The sequence below is a fragment of the Lepus europaeus genome, chromosome 3, assembly GCF_033115175.1.
Source record: "Lepus europaeus isolate LE1 chromosome 3, mLepTim1.pri, whole genome shotgun sequence".
In the NCBI taxonomy this organism is placed as follows: domain Eukaryota; kingdom Metazoa; phylum Chordata; class Mammalia; order Lagomorpha; family Leporidae; genus Lepus; species Lepus europaeus.
In genome coordinates this window covers 39,986,550-40,002,403 of record NC_084829.1, presented here as the reverse complement: position 1 = coordinate 40,002,403, position 15,854 = coordinate 39,986,550, and the positions used below count along the sequence as shown (strand labels likewise).

General features: G+C 43.6%; 1 protein-coding gene across 1 annotated transcript in view; it reads left to right on the top strand.

Moving 5' to 3' along the window:
• Positions 1 to 15,854, top strand: part of KIF6 (kinesin family member 6) — a 424,022-nt gene that overhangs the window by 137,577 nt on the left and 270,591 nt on the right. The window contains exon 6 of the mRNA XM_062187187.1: positions 8,887 to 9,016. Coding sequence (XP_062043171.1) covers positions 8,887 to 9,016 — 130 coding nt within the window. The remainder of the gene's footprint in view (positions 1 to 8,886; positions 9,017 to 15,854) is intronic.

The following is a 15,854-nucleotide window of genomic DNA, read 5'->3' as shown; positions in this document are numbered from 1 at the left end:
ATCTCTGGTCTAGGAATGCCACTCCCAGAAATCAACCCGAAGGAAAAAGAATGAATTACTGAAACAGCTTTATGAACAGACATATGTAGTTTGCACTGTTGTTAGGCCAAACAAGACACATAATTAAAATGATGGGTTATTTGTGGGCCTGGAGCATCAGAAGTAATACAAGATGGCTGACAGTTTTTAGAAACTAGCAAAGGGTAAGAGGGAGGAGCAGGGTTTGCAATACCTAGGACATTCAGTTTTGAAAAATTGTGCCAGTGGTGATATGCTGTAGGCAGTAGGTAAGTGCTGGATCAGCCATGGTTAGACACATTAGGTCTGGGGGCCATCTGCATGGTGGTGGTTGTGAAGTGACATTGTTTTAACATGGAAAGTTTGGTTAGATTAATACAGTACAGAAAGGTGATCTTAAGTTATCAGCTATCTAAAGCTATCAGATTTGAGTATAATATTGAAAAAATGTAGGCCAGCGCTGCGGCTCACTAGGCTAATCCTCCACCTGTGACACCAGCACCCCAGGTTCTAGTCCCAGTTGGGGCACCAGGTTCTGTCCCAGTTGCCCCTCTTCCAGGCCAGCTCTCTGCTATGGCACGGGAGTGCAGTGGAGGATGGCCCAAGTGCTTGGGCCTGCACCTGCATGGGAGACCAGGAGGAAGCACCTGGCTCCTGGCTTTGGATTGGCGCAGCGTGCCAGCCGTAGCGGCCATTTGGGGGGGGGGGGGTGAACCAACAGAAAGAAGACCTTTCTCTCTGTCTCTCTCTCACTGTCTAACTCTGCCTGTAAAAAAAATAAATAAGTGAAAGAATGTTTGTCGCCTATGCCAGCTAGTGGTGAAGTAATTAAATTGCAAGTGACCAACAGATAGGTGAGTGCAAGACAGGTGCTGTTTCTCGTACCCCTGGCTGTACCTGGCGTGGCTCTCTCTGCTGATCATGACTGAGCCTCCTTTCGGCTTTTCTCTAACACACGGAGGCGCAGGCATGGTGAGAAGTGCGGCTCCTCCAAAGCGTAGACGTGCTTGCCCACTGCCTCCAGGCGTACTGCAGCCTTGCTGACACCTTGCACGAGATGACTTACCCCATTGCTCCTTTGCAGTTTCACAGGAAATAAATAGCATCCAGGCTGCCAACTCCTCTGAAATGACAGACTTGCCACAGCAGGCTAACCATGCGTGTTGAAGTTATTTGGGAAATCAGACTTACAGGAATTCAAGTCTAATAACATTATAACGTAGCAAGATAGGTAAATTCAAAATAATCATGAAAGGGTTTAGCAGGGGACATTTACCAGCTTCAAATGAAAGGAATGAATACAAATAATAAAATGAAAATTCACAAGAATCACTCAGAATATTTTGCCACTTAGAATTTGACTTATTCTTTCTTCTGATAAAATATTTTATTTGTTAGTGTACTAAATCTAGTTTTTTATTTAAAAAGTTAGAGCCTGGTAGTTTTAGTTGATTGTATTAAAAGTAACTTAATTTCTGTAGTACTATGTAATCAGCCCTATTCTTCATGATCAGTAAAACGATGAAATGTTAGCTCAGACTAGAGAGAAAAGACATGTTCTTCAAGCCATTAGAAAGAGTTTTCAAAATGTCTCAATAGGGTTTGAATACAGAAAATGTCCATTACTTAACGCTGTTTTTTGTATAGGTCAACAACAACACAAAATTTCCCACAGGGTCATAAAACTTTCTCAAGTGACACATTTCAGTGTTTGTACTTTATAACAGAGGAAACCTTTTAGAAGGTTTTTAAATAATTCTAAAGAAAACTTAACTTTGAAATGGTGTAAATGCAGGAAGGAGGGGTCCCCTTACATCCTTCTGATAGATTTTTTTTTAAAGATTTTATTTATTTGACAGGTAGAGTTACAGACAGTAAGAGGGAGAGACAGAGAGAGATGTCTTCCTTCTGTTGGTTCACTCCCCAAATAGCTGCAACGGCCGGCACTACGCCGATCCGAAGCCAGGAGCCAGGAGCTTCTTCCCCGTCTCCCATGCGGGTGCAGGGACCCAAGCACTTGGGCCATCTTCTACTACTTTCCGAGTCCACAGCAGAAAGCTGAACTGGAAGAAGAGCAACTGGGACTAGAACCGGCGCCCATATGGGATGCCGGCGCCGCAGCGGAGGATTAACCTAGTGCGCCACAGCCCCGGGCCCCCTCCTGATAGATCTTTACATCTCTCCTTTTCCCCACATTTCATCTTAGAGAACTTCTCAGAAAATGTGATGCATTGAAAAAAAAAAATTGAGAACTGCTGAAGTAAAATATTCTCTTTATTGAAATGAATGGATGGGCCTACACCGTGGCTCACTTCGTTAATCCGCCTGCAGCGCCGGCATCCCATATGAGCACCAGGTTCTGATCCCAGTTGGTCCTCTTCCAGTCCAGCTCTCTGCTGTGGCCCAGGAAGGCAGTGGAGGATGGCACAAGTGCTTGGGCCCTGCACCCGCATGGGAGACCAGGAGAAGCACCTGGCTCCTGGCTTCAGATCTGCGCAGCGCAAGCCATAGCAGCCATTTGGGAGGTGAACCAACGAAAGGAAGACCTTTCTCTCTGTCTCTCTCTCACTGTCTATAACTCTGCCTGCCAAATAAATTTTAAAAAAAGAAAAGAAATGAATTGCGATGGAACTGTGTTTTCAATATGTAAACCAAATAGAGCAATTTAGAATAGTCTAGAGACCCCCCCCCCTCCCCGACACACACATTTTCCTGAGGTCTACCTGCCATTGATAATGTTCCAGGCCCAGACACTTGGACAGGGGGACCTCTAGTCTGTATGGCAGTTTTGTGTGATGTAATCAAAGGTTCCCCAGCCATCGATTGGAAAATTACTACAATATGGTACTGTTGTTGGAAGACACTTCACTGCTCTCTGACAGACACGTGTAGTAATAAATGTACAAACCCTTGATGTGAATGGGACCCCTTTGGACATGCTGCCATTGTTCAGTGCACAGCCTGCACAATCACATGAAACATTTGAAAGTAAACAAAAACAGAAATCACCATGGCAACACTTGTGTGTCACATAAAAAGAAAAGCATATATCCACTGCAGTAACTCCTGGGAGGCTCCCGCTTGGCAGGTTGGTGGCCCTGGAATGCTGTGGAGGTAGGGAGTGGGGCAGGGAGGGTTCTCTCACTGATGTTTGCATTATTGAGAACAAGAGCTTGGCTATTGCTCTTTGTGTGTCTTCCAGTCAGTTAAAAAGAGCCTACACATTCCAGCCACTTAGCCAAATGGAAAAGATTCTCTGTTTACAGAAAAAACACAAAGCTTGCTTCTTCCCCATCATTAAACAGGCCGGGTACACTCAGAACTTTTCCACTTAGGTGTCCAAGTTAAGGCTATCAGTGGCTTTTTGCTCGAAATCTAAACATTTTAGAAGCATTTGGTAGGGCAAGCTTTTTGCAGGCCCATTCAAGAAGAATCAAATGCATAAATAGTTTGGGGGTTTTCCATCTTGGAATTAGGATGTTTATTTAAGAAATTCTAATAAAGCCCTCTTTCAAGCCCATGAAAATTATAGTCAGAACCGAAAGGTGGACTCAGGATTCAGGAAATAGTTATTGATTTGATTTGCGAGAGAGGGAGGCAAAGAAAGGGCCAAGGAAGGAAGCAAGTTGATGAGAAACCTTTGCTAACGGGGCTTGTTTTCTCCAACTTGGAAAACCCATTCCACTGGCAGTAGAGCTTAAAGCGTCCTCACTCCCCAGTTAGCTTTCCTTTCCCCTGCAGGAGATAAGCAGCCAGGGGCCTGGCTTGGGCTGGGCCTCACCAGCAAAGGCAGGAGAGTAGGAGAGACGGTAAGACTTGGCTGCAAAGGGGATTTTCAGTGAAGGCCAGCCGGACACCATGAAAAGCCTGAAACCTCATGCCCAAGGGATTGGGCAGAAACCAGGAAGGAGTCAGAGAAGAACTGGCAAGAGAGACTTTGATTTGGAGAAGAGGTTGCACCTCAAAGATTCCAGAAGGGTGCCAGAAATGGAGCTTTTATAGGGTGCCCACAAATGAGAGAGGAGGAGGAGAGCCTCAGAGAAGCCAGACTAGTTTGGAGACCAACCTATCTTTTTATTTACATTTCAAAGCCTCCATGGATGAGAAATCAGAAACTAGTGAGGGAAACATATCAGAAAGTGATCAGAGAAAGACATAGGGACAGGTTATAACAACCTTGCAAGTTTTCCTGTGAAGAAAAACTGGGAGCAGGTGCAAATTGTATTTTGACCAACACAACCAAGCTGGGCGAGCACTTGGAAGGAATTTAGTACTTCAGAAATTCATGGAAAATGGAATTAAAAGTTTAGGGGCCAATGTTGTGGCATATTGGGTAAAGACCCCACTTGTGCCATCAACCCATATGGGTGTCTGTTCATGTCCTGGCTGCTCCACTTCTGATCCAGCTCCCTGCTAATGGACTGGGAAAGCAGAAGATGGCCCAAGTGCTTAGGCCCCTGCACCTGCATGGGAGACCTGGAAAGAAGCTCCTGGGTTCCACCTGGCCCAGCCCTGGCTATTGCAGCCACCTGGGGTAGTAAATAAACAGAGGGAAGATTCTCTCTCCCTCTCTCTCTCTCAACCTCTCTCTCACTCCCACCCCGTAACTCTTTCAAATAAATAAATAAATCTTTTTTAAAAAGAGAGAGAAGTTTAGGGGCAAGCATTTGGCACACCAGTTAAGATGCCACTTGGGACTCCCGCATCCTACATTAGAGAACGTGAGTTGAGTCCTGGCTCTGGTCCCAATCCAGCCTCCTACTAACGCATACCCTGGGAGGTAGTGGTGATGGCTCAAGTAGTTGGGTCCCTGCCACCCATGTTGGAGACCTGGGTTGAGTTCCATGCTCCTGGCTTCAGTCCCGTTCAGCATGTGCAAGCATGTGGGAGTGAATCAGTGGACAGGAGACCTGTGTGAGAGTGTTGTGTGGGGGTGGGGAGGGTTCTCTTACTCTCTGCCTTTCAGATGAAATAAAAAAAAAATTTAAATGGTAAATTAATTTTGTGCAAAAAATTTTGAAATTCATGCATATAAGGGGTCTTCAAAAAAACTTGTGGAAAATGAGTATTGTGAGAAAAAAAGCATGGGTTTCAAAATACCATTTTCCATGAACTTTTTGAAGTACCTTCATATATCTAGAAATGTATAATCATGAAGTAGCCACACTGGAGAGCAAAGGCTCTAAATGATTAGATGAAAGTTGCTTAGGCAACCACCATTGTTGACGTTTAACAAACACTTTATGCTCGTAATTATTCTACCTAAAGATAATCCTAAACCATTGACCCACTTAGGTTATCGCTATATTAAATAGCAATGCCTTGAATTCCACACGTGCTTGTTTCTGGCATTGTCTGTTTCAGTGAAGTCATCCTAGGAGTTATATGTGTGGTGTGTCTCTACTGTCACCAACAGTTTTTGATTCAGAAATTATGTATGGATGTTTAGTTAGATCTATAATCCCTAGCTGAGCATTAGTTATTGTTGTGGTTAATGTTGCATGACTTAGTTTACCTACTGGCTGCATGGTCAGGAAGATAGAAAGTTCCCATGGGAAAAAAAAAGGGCTTTTTAAAAAATTCAGTGACCTTGCCTGTTGGAAGATGTGGTTTATCATGTTTTCAGCTACAACCAGTAAGATGAGTAATTTTCCCTTTTGGGCATGGGATAGAAAATAAGGATTAAGAAACCAGAGGGCTGGCACTGTGGCATAGCAAGTAAAGCCACCTGCAGTGCCGGCATCCCATATGGGCACCGGTTCAAGACCTGGCTGCTTCACTTCCGACCCAACTCTCTGCTATGGCCTGGGAAAGCAGTAGATGGCGTAAGCCCTTAGGCTCCTGCACCAGTGTGGGAGAATTGGAAGAAGTTCCAGCCATCTGGGGAGTGAACCAGTGGATGGAAGACCTCTCTCTCTTCTCTCTCTCTCTCTCTCTCTCTCTCTCTCTCTCCGCTTCTGCCTCTCTCTAGCTCTGCCTTTCAAATAAGAAAATAAATCTTAAAAAATAAAAAAAAAAAGATTGAGAAATCAGAAAGCAGGGCAGGCATTTGGTATAACAGATCACCACTTGTGTGCTCACACGCCTTGTTGGAGTCCCTGGCTCCACTTCCAATCCAGCTTCCTGTTGGTGTACACCCTAGGAGGCAGCAGGCTGATGGCTTAGGTGGTTGGGTCCCATCTCCCTGTGGGAGACCCAGATTGAGTTCCTGGCTCCTAACTTAGGCCTGGTCCAGCCAGATTTTTGGGGACTGAACCAGAGGATGGGAGATTATTTCTCTGCCTTTCAAATATGTACGTACATACACACATATATAAATTTAAAAAAAAAGAGAACCTAGAAACCTCCTCGCTATGTGTCCACCTTGATGGGTTACTGAAAGATGAGGTCAGTGACTCAGCCTCGGCTGCGTGCCAGAATCCCCTGCGGCTTTTACAAGTTCTGACACTCAGACACTGGCCGGCACCAGTCAATTCAGAAGCTCTCAGCATGGGACCCGGCATTAGTGTTTCGTGTTTACCCCTGCTCCCTCCACCCCACCAGCAGCTCCTTTTGAGAACAACTGGAGTAACTGAGACACAGGAGCTGCCCAGCATACGTTTGGTGCCCAGTGAATGTCAGCGCCATCCTCTTTTGAGTTGCTTCCTGCTACCCCCACCCTCCCTCTCTGAGCCTCTGGCTTTTCTGAGCCTGCACAGGAATAGCATTGTGTCCGTCTTGCCCTTAGGTGTGTCGTTGCTGACTTTGCCTCGGAGCTGGAGAGTCTGTTTTTAACTTCATGCTGAAAAAGGCAGAACTGTATTCTTCCCTCCCTTTAATGCACCATCTCTCTTTCATGCCTCTGTCTTCCAATATTACTTAACTTCTTTCACCTTACAGGTGAAACATTTGCATTGCCAGAATCTGTGGATTCAGAAGGCATTCTGGCGTCTGTTCCCCTAAGGATTTTATTTAGTCAAACCTTCTTGAGTGCTTAAGAATGATCAGCGTAGAAAGAAAGTTTAAGAAATAAAGGGGGTTCCTAAAAATAGAATACAACTCATCCGTTTCAATTAAACATGCCTTCATATTTTCCAAGCATTTTTGAACTCTTAAGCATTTTTAATAAGCTCACTTATGAGTCTTATTGAAAATAAATAAATTACACTTGTTTTCATTAAGGGAAGAGATCTTTTTCCATCCTTGCTGGTATTGTTGAAGGAGATGAAAACGAGTCCAGAACTTGGCAAGGGGAGTGCATTATTAGTGACATATTGGTCACAGATGTGCTGGTAGAGCTATGTTTTCTTCCTGTAATTAGTATTTTAAGTGCCCACAAATTACATGCGAATGGCCAGCTAACTTCCCGAAGAAAAGGGAAGGATGAAAAGATTACGGTATTTGCAAAATCTTCATTTTTCAGGCATTGTAAATAAGTTTTTATAAATGGAAAAATGGCAAGTCTGCTCGCTAGTTATTCTTGTTAAAGGAGAAGTAGTATCAGATGATGCCAACCTTTATTTACCATCAGCAGCTCCAGATGTTTTAAGCAAAGTGAAGATGCCTGGAGATGCTACTCTTTGACAATCCTCGTGAATGCTAAGCTTTCCTTACCTTAAGGAAGGCACGGAGACACAGCTCAGGAGGCCGGAGGGAGCTCTCTGGCAACTCCATGGCTCACATCTGTAGGCCTCTGAAGCAGGCTATGCAGGCTGTGAGGAGCTCAGCCAGATATTTTTCAGTTGCAGGAAAGTCCTAAACGAATTTTAAGGAGAGGATTGACAAGCCAACAACGGAGACAGGGTTAGGGGCCGCTCGGGAGGAAATGCTGTTGGCACTGGGACGCCCAGTACTGTGTTGTCAAAGATGACTGCAATTCCAGATGCGAGGCTCTGACCGTCAAGATGTAGTGGGAGGAAAGGGCAAGTTGTAGAGGAACAAGGGTCAAGCAACAGACTGGGTAGACTAAACATGATAATGACAAGTTCATCTTCACCATAAGAGTTCTTGAGGATTTTCTACTCACCTTGATGAGAAAACTAGGCAAGGGAATAACTCCTAGAGGAGCGACAGATACCTTGATTTTCATCGTGTTTAAATTGATGAGCTACCCATTTGGAAATGTCACATAAATGGAAAGTGATAGGAAGTGGAACCAAAGAATTAGTGTGTTACGTATGTAAGAAGCTGAGTTACAACACAGAAAAAACCGATCCGGCCTAGTGTCCTGATCCATAGGTAGAAAGTTATTGTCTGTTTGCATTTTTAATTCAACAAGGATGTGCATTTTAAGATTTAGTGATCCAAGGCCGGCGCCGTGGCTCAACAGGCTAATCCTCCGCCTAGCGGTGCTGGTACACCAGGTTCTAGTCCCAGTCGGGGTGCCGGATTCTGTCCCGGTTGCCCCTCTTCCAAGCCAGCTCTCTGCTATGGCCCGGGAGTGCAGTGGAGGATGGCCCAAGTGCTTAGGCCCTGCACCCCATGGGAGACCAGGAGAAGCACCTGGCTCCTGCCTTCGGATGGGCGCTGTGTGCCATTGGAGGGTGAACCAACGGCAAAGGAAGACCTTTCTCTCTGTCTCTCTCTCTCACTGTCCACTCTGCCTGTCAAAAAAAAAAGATTTAGTGATCCAATGATTACACTGACAGGTGACTTTAAATCAGGAGCTTGTGATAACGTTTCTGAGCCCCAGAATTATTTGATAATCCTGTCAAGGGAAATGTCAGTATTTGATGACAATCCATTGCTCCCTGGTATCTCGTGTGTTACTCAGTTTTAGAAATACAAGACATCATACTGCATAGCTTTTTTAAAGTAAACCTGTAGAAAAGACTTCAAGTTCCTTTCCTTCTCAAGGACACCTAGTTTTCTTGCTTCCGGTTTCCCTAGGAAAGTGACAATATTGGAGGACCCCGATCAGAACATTCACCTGAAAAACCTGTCTCTCCACCAGGCGACGACGGAGGAGGAAGCTCTGAATTTGCTTTTCCTAGGGGACACTAACAGGATGATTGCAGAGGTAATGAACTTCCTGCCAGCGGCTTGTCTGGTAGTGGCCTGTATTGCATCTCCTTTTCCTAAGATAAGAACTATAGATGCAGCAATGACCTTACAAATTGTCTCATCCAAACCTCATGGTGCAGATGAAGGAAGCCCAGATCCCGAGAAGTGAGGAGACTCTCCCCAGGGCATCTGCTGGTTACATTCCAGGATGTGGAATGTAATCCTCTGGATTCTCAACCGCTGCTTTGTCTACTTTACTGTGTTACCTTTTTGTTTTCTTTTATATTTTTCAGTGTTATATGAGTTGGCTTTCAATTAATCAGTGACAGTCAGTGATATTTAAAACACAGAGTTCATGCTTCCTAACATCAGATTACTGACATATTAGCATATGCTTACTTGTCCATATATTTTCATTTAGTTAGTGATTTAGTGTTTATAAAGCATTTAGAAGGATGCATGGAACACAGGAAGTGCTCTATTATGTTCTTTTTTGTCATAATAATCAAAGATTAAGGCATAAGGACATTAAGAACTAGGGCATATAATGATGAAAGACTTAGTATGTCCTACTAAATCTTGTTCATCCACACACAATTTAAAAAACATTAAACCAAGAGACAGAGTATATAGCTGGGTCCTGCTTTCCTGTGGATCTGGAAAAGAAGAAAGGTAGAGCCATCAGTACCACTGGAAAACAAGGAGAGGAAGCCATCCCTGCCTCACCACCAACTGTCCTTCCTCCAGTAGACCTTGTCCCTTTTGCTGATCCCATTCCCTCATCTTCAAAAAAAAACAAAAAACAAAAAACACCCGGATTGATTGATTGATTTGAAAGGCAGAGTTAGAGAGAGATGTTCCACCACCAATTCACTCCTCAAATGGCTGCAACTGGCAGAGCTGGGCCAGGCCAAAGCCAGGAGCCAGGAGTTTCATCCAGGCCTCACCCATGGGTGCAGGGGCCCAAAGACTTGGGCCATCTTCCACTGCTTTCCCAGGTACATTAGCAGGGAACTGGATCAGAAGTGGAGCAGTTGGGACTCGAACCAGCACCCTTATGGGGTGCAGGCACTGCAGGCGGGAGCTTAACCCACTGTGACACAAGGCCGACCCTGTTCCCTCATCTTGAGTGAATTATGGAAAGCTCCAGATCAGTTTTACCTTGATCACTGGGCCATGTGCTTTAAGTTATGTGATAATATTCATTGACAGTATACTTTCATGCTATTGCTTAATAATATTCTGAGTAACTACCTTTGTGAAGCTTACTTGATGTGTGTTTTTTTTAAGATTTATTTATTTTTTGGAAAGGCAGAGTTATAGAGAGGCAGAGGCAGAGAGAGAGAGAGTGAGAGAGAGAGAAAGATTCTTTCCGTTAGTGCACTCTCCAAATGGCCACAATGGCTGAAGCTGGGCTGATTCGAAGCCAGGAGCCAGGAACTTCTTCCATCTCTCCCATGTGGGTGCAGTGGCCCAAAGACTTGGGCCATCTTCTATTGCTTTCCCAGGCCATAGCAGAGAGCTGAGTCGGTAGTGGTGCAGCCAGGTCTTGACCTGGCACCCATATAGGATGCTGGCACTACAGGTGGTGGCTTTACCTGCTACGCCACAGCGCCAGCCCCTACTTGTCATGTTTTGCCACTTTACAAACTTCCAGTGGTCTTTGCCTATTGCTTTTTGTTGAATGTCTATTAATAGTATCACAAATAGCTGAAACCTGGGGAAGTCCATTCCTAATAATGCTGACTATGAGTTAGTTTGTGTCTAGTTTGTTCATTTTTTTTTTCCCCCCGTGGGAAACCTGAGCCTGGTAAGTTTGGGATGTCTCTGTGCTTGCTCTTGTTTTCTCCTCGGGAATCACAGCCACTGTGCCACACTGAGAACCTGCTCAGGGAACGTGGGCTCGTGGTAGGCACTGCATCATCTCTGATGCTCATTTCGCCGATGGAACCTGAGACTCAAAGAGCTAGCCCATTTGCCCCAGGTCACGCAGCCGGGAAGTGGCAGTCAGGTTGAGCCTGGCCTGGAAATGCATGTCGTTTCCATACACCACATTTGACAAGTGCAGTGATCAAACGGACATATGTCCAAGGTTTCGAGGGAGGATAGATTTCTGAGTTATTTAAAAAGCATACCAAGCATCTAACACTTGAGTGTATCTCTTGGACTCGGTGGCAGCAAATACCGAAAAATATAAATGAAGAGGAGCTGTCAACCCCTGGAAATTCTTTATTATTCACCGTCTCTAAAAAAAGCATGTTTTAGATTACAACCTAGCTGTCAGAATGTAATTTGTCAGCACAGAATGAGCTTACCAGGATAAAAAGAACACACTAATCATTTTTTTTAAGAAAACGAGGTTCCCAATTTCCCATTTACACAGAGAAATCCAGAAGTCGCCATGGTAACTGGAAAAACATTTGCAAAACAAAGTCTGAATATGTGGGACACAAAGTGGAGTGCTCTTTCCTTTGGTGCTCTTTACACATAGCCAACATTTTAAGGAAAAGTTATTAAAGAGGAGCTCCATCCTCTTCTTATTTACCCTGAACTCTTAAATAATTTCTGCAATCCTACCAATGTTTTGAATAAAACCTGATTATGTCCTTAGGGTGAATTTTTTTTGGAAGTTGAATCGCTGGGCCAAGGAGAATAAATATTGTAAAAGCTGAACTGTGCATGACCTAGCGTCAAAACCCACCAGGACTGAATAGGACTAGATAACTTTTTGTCTTATAGTTGAAATAGTTCTATCAATTAATCAAATCTGACTGAACAGGACATTCTGTATTCGATTATCAGGCCACGCGCAGTCCCATTGCTGGAACTATTTGTCCCCCACCTTGAAGGCTGAGCCATACCCCTAATCTGTAGCATTCTGTTGTCCAAGTGTGGTCTGAGGCTAACCTACATCGAAACACCCTGGGTTCCATTACTCTGTGTTTTGGGTCCTCTTTCTGGTCCATGTCTGTAGAATCTCCACAGTGGAGCCCAGGAATGTGCATTTGAGGATTTTAAATCGGCTCAGGCTAAAGTTGGGGGCAGTTGAGGCTTTACTATGAAGAAGGCTGGCTGAAACCCACTCTCAGAGAAGTCTGAACAGATCTATATCCTGTAGCTGGTCAGCGTCACAAAAATTGAAAGTTCTGCCCATTTGATAGGCAAAAAACAAGTCTTGTTTTGATTTACATTTCTGTTTTTGCTCATGGGTTCTATTTTTTTGTTTTGCCTTGGAGTGTTAGGGATGTTTGGTTGACTTGCTGACTGTATGAGGACTAGAGTTATCTTGTTACACTTCTAACTGAGCCTAGAAATAAAGCCAGAGATGTAGTCAGTGCTCAGGAAACAATTATCTGAATGAATAAACACTAGAGACAATAATTTTTTGTCATGTATTTAGCAAATATTTTATTTTTTATAAATTTTCTTTTACTTGTTACTTATTTTAAAAAATATAACCCAAGTCTTTATTTTATGATTTCTAATTTTGATGCCATGTTTAGAAATGCAAAAGTTCACTGTTAAATAATTCTGATTATGAGAAAGTGTTTTGTTGTTTGGTATTCTAATTTGAATCCACTCCATTGTTCCTATTTTAAGCTGAGGCAGGGAAAGGACTGGTCATCCTTAGGTTATAGAAGGTCTTTTATTTATTTTAGATTATAGATTGCCAAATATAGTTGCATATATTTTTGGGGTAAAAGTTAAGTCATGGTTTATGAAGATAATGTTGAATACTTAGATCATGCTAATTAACATCTTTACCACCTCAAATTCTTAGCAGTTTTTTTTTTTTTTTTAAATTCGAGAAGAAGTGGATCTTATAAAAGGTTTGTGGAGCTTGGAGATTTTACCCGAATCTTGAAAAAGGCTATGCTGAGGGGCCGGCGCTGTGGCATAGCAGGTAAAGCTGCTGCCTGAAGTGCTGGCATCCGTATGAGTGCCGATTGTCCTAGCTGCTCCACTTCCAATCCAGCTCTCTTCCAGGCCTGGGAAAGCAGTGGAAGATGGCCCAAGTCCTTGGGCCCCTGCACCTGTGTGGGAGACCCGGAAGAAGCTCCCAGCTACTGGCTGCAGATCGGCTCAGTTCCTGCCATTGTGGCCATTTGGGGAGTGAAGTAGAGAATGGAAAACTTCTCCCCCCCCCCCATCCTTCCCTCCCTCTCTCTCTATAACTCTGCCTTTCAAAATAAATAAATAAATAAATCTTAAAAAAAAGAAAAAGGTTATGCTGAATTAACAAAATCAGGTTTAATTTTAAATCCTCCCTTTAGAAATAACCTCCACTGAGAAATATGCTATTTAAATATTCAAATTAAGGAATCACAAGGCTGCTCCCAGTGAATGGTTAGGCCAACATTTATAGGCTGAGGCCCCCGCTCAGTGTATATGTAGAGGCACCAACCTGCAATACCTTGAAATGTAGAAGGGTTGGGATGGGAGACAGAGTCTGCAGAGGTAAAATGAGGTCAGTAGGGCGGGCCGTAATCCAAATACTGGAGTACTTATAAATAGGGGAAATTTGGAAAGAGATCCAGATACAGGGAGAATGCTGTGTGAATAGGAAGATACTGAGCTCCAAACCATGGAGTCCTGGAACAGGTCCTCCCCTCAGAGCCCTCAGCTGGAAGCAACCTACCAACCCTTGCCTTTTAGGCTTCTTGTCTTCAGAGCTGTGACACAAAACGCTTGCGTTGTGTAAGCCACCCAGTTTGTTGTACTGTGTTACAGCAGCCCAAACAAACTGATAGCCAAGTGACCTCCTATGTAACTTCTTATGCACCTGGTAGAGCTCTTGACCTTGATGGATTCAGGAGCAGTCATGCACTGGATCTAGTATTCAGTGTTCGCAGTGAAGCTGCTAGAAGGGGACCGTTGATGAGTAAAGAGGGCTCTGTCCCGACGCTGGGAAGGCCCACTGGCGGTGGCATGTTTTCTTCCCATCTGCTTCCTTTCCAGGGTGAAGCACCAGGTGACTTCCCCGACTCAGTGCTGGTATCCGGATCTGTCACCATCACCACCCATCCCTGCCAGTTAGTGCTGAAAAGCATGAGCTTTGGCGACCTCATTTCCTATTGTTGGCTCCCCCTCTTGCAAAGTCTTGGGCAAACCACTTAATCAGTCTGAGCCGCCTTTTCTAACCTGCAAAAATAGGCATGTCATACCTGCTTTCCAGACAAAACTTTTGTCTTGTTCATTTCTATTCTATCAGCACCTGGTAACCAGTGGGTGATTGGTCATTAATTACTAGTTTTGTCAACTGATGGGACAGGGAGACCCAATATCTTCTGGCTATATGATGTGTAGTGTCAGGCCCAGAACTGGAAGTGTTTTATGGTATACTGTGCCTGTTGGGGAGTGCAAAGAATGTCACAGACTTCAAAATGCTTTTTTTAAAAAAACTTTTTTAAAAACAACTGCTTCCAGACCTTTTGGAAGCAGTGACTTTCCAAATAACCAGTCTACCAATAAAGTTTATGGAAGCTCGAAATTGTTTTCCCAAGAGCTATTAAAGGTCTTTATATCTAATTCTTTGCTTGAAATAAAGAACACACTGAATTCATCTGGGTTGTGCTGATGTGCTCTGTAAGCTCTCAGGCTTTGCACATTAGGAAACCTTTGGAGTGAGTTGTCTGACCTTGTAGAAGTTTGAGTGGTGTTAGTAGGTTTATGCTGGAGTTACAGGAACAGCTGTCAGGGGACATGTCGTCCAATAACAGGAGGCTAGCACAGGAAGGAAAGAGCAGCTTTACTCTGTGGTTGTGTTTGTTAACACCACTCTAAGCCCTGATCTCCTTGTGTGGTGTGTGTGGAAACGAAGAGGATTTTCATTGCAATTAGTGTTCAAAAAAAACAAGCATGCTCCACTGGGTCATTAGAGGAATGCTGGCCAACGCATCCTTACAGCTTTTTATTTGAAAGATATATTTGTTGTGAATAATTAGCAAGTTTATCCCAAGATTTGTATGCCTGGGAGCAAAATACAGAGTAGTAACACTACATTTTGGCCCTCATCTTCATACGATCCGATTAGCATTCTATTACGAGGTCCCAATAGGCAGCAAGAGGCCTTGGCAAAAGATGTGTTGACAATTCTGTCCTCTTACACACTGTGTATGCCTACTGGGTAAAGAAAGAAAGAAACTCAACTTGTGAGCACTTAGTATATGCCGGGCATTTCCTTCTGTTTCGCACACTTTAATTTATGAGCCATATGAGAAATATGCAGTGTGCTCGAAATAGTACTTCTGTGTTACAACAGAGTTTTCATTCTGTTCTAATCTGACCTGATTTAGTGGTATTTTACATGAATCACGAGTTTTGAAATTACAACACTGGTTAAAATAAAGTGGTATGGGAATAGCCATTATTACAAAGTCGTGATGTGCCTATACTGTATATACATGGCTAGGACAGCACAGTCTTTTTGGCCGTGAAAATTTAGTCGTAGAATTTCTTCTCATCTTTAAAATTTTTAGCTGTGGCTAAATGTTGCAGAAGAAAGCCCTTCGTACTGAAATTCACAGGCAACAGTAACAGCAAATGAAAAATAGAAAGGGAAAAAGCCATCTTCAGTGAAACAAGGAAATAGCCCTAACCTCAAACTATGAGGACACCTGCCAAATACTATGAAATCTGAATTAGGAGGAGGGAGGGTGCTGAGAGCCAGCACGTATGTCCTCCAACCTCAGGCAGGATAGAGTTTCCCTTAAAGAAAGGGTCACGATTCTCAAATGCAAATCCAATGATCTTTTGGTTAGGGTGATGAGATCTAAAAGCATAGGCAAGTATGGAAGAAGAATCTGGGGATATTTTATGGATATTCATTCTATACTTTAGAAAGTGGATCTAAA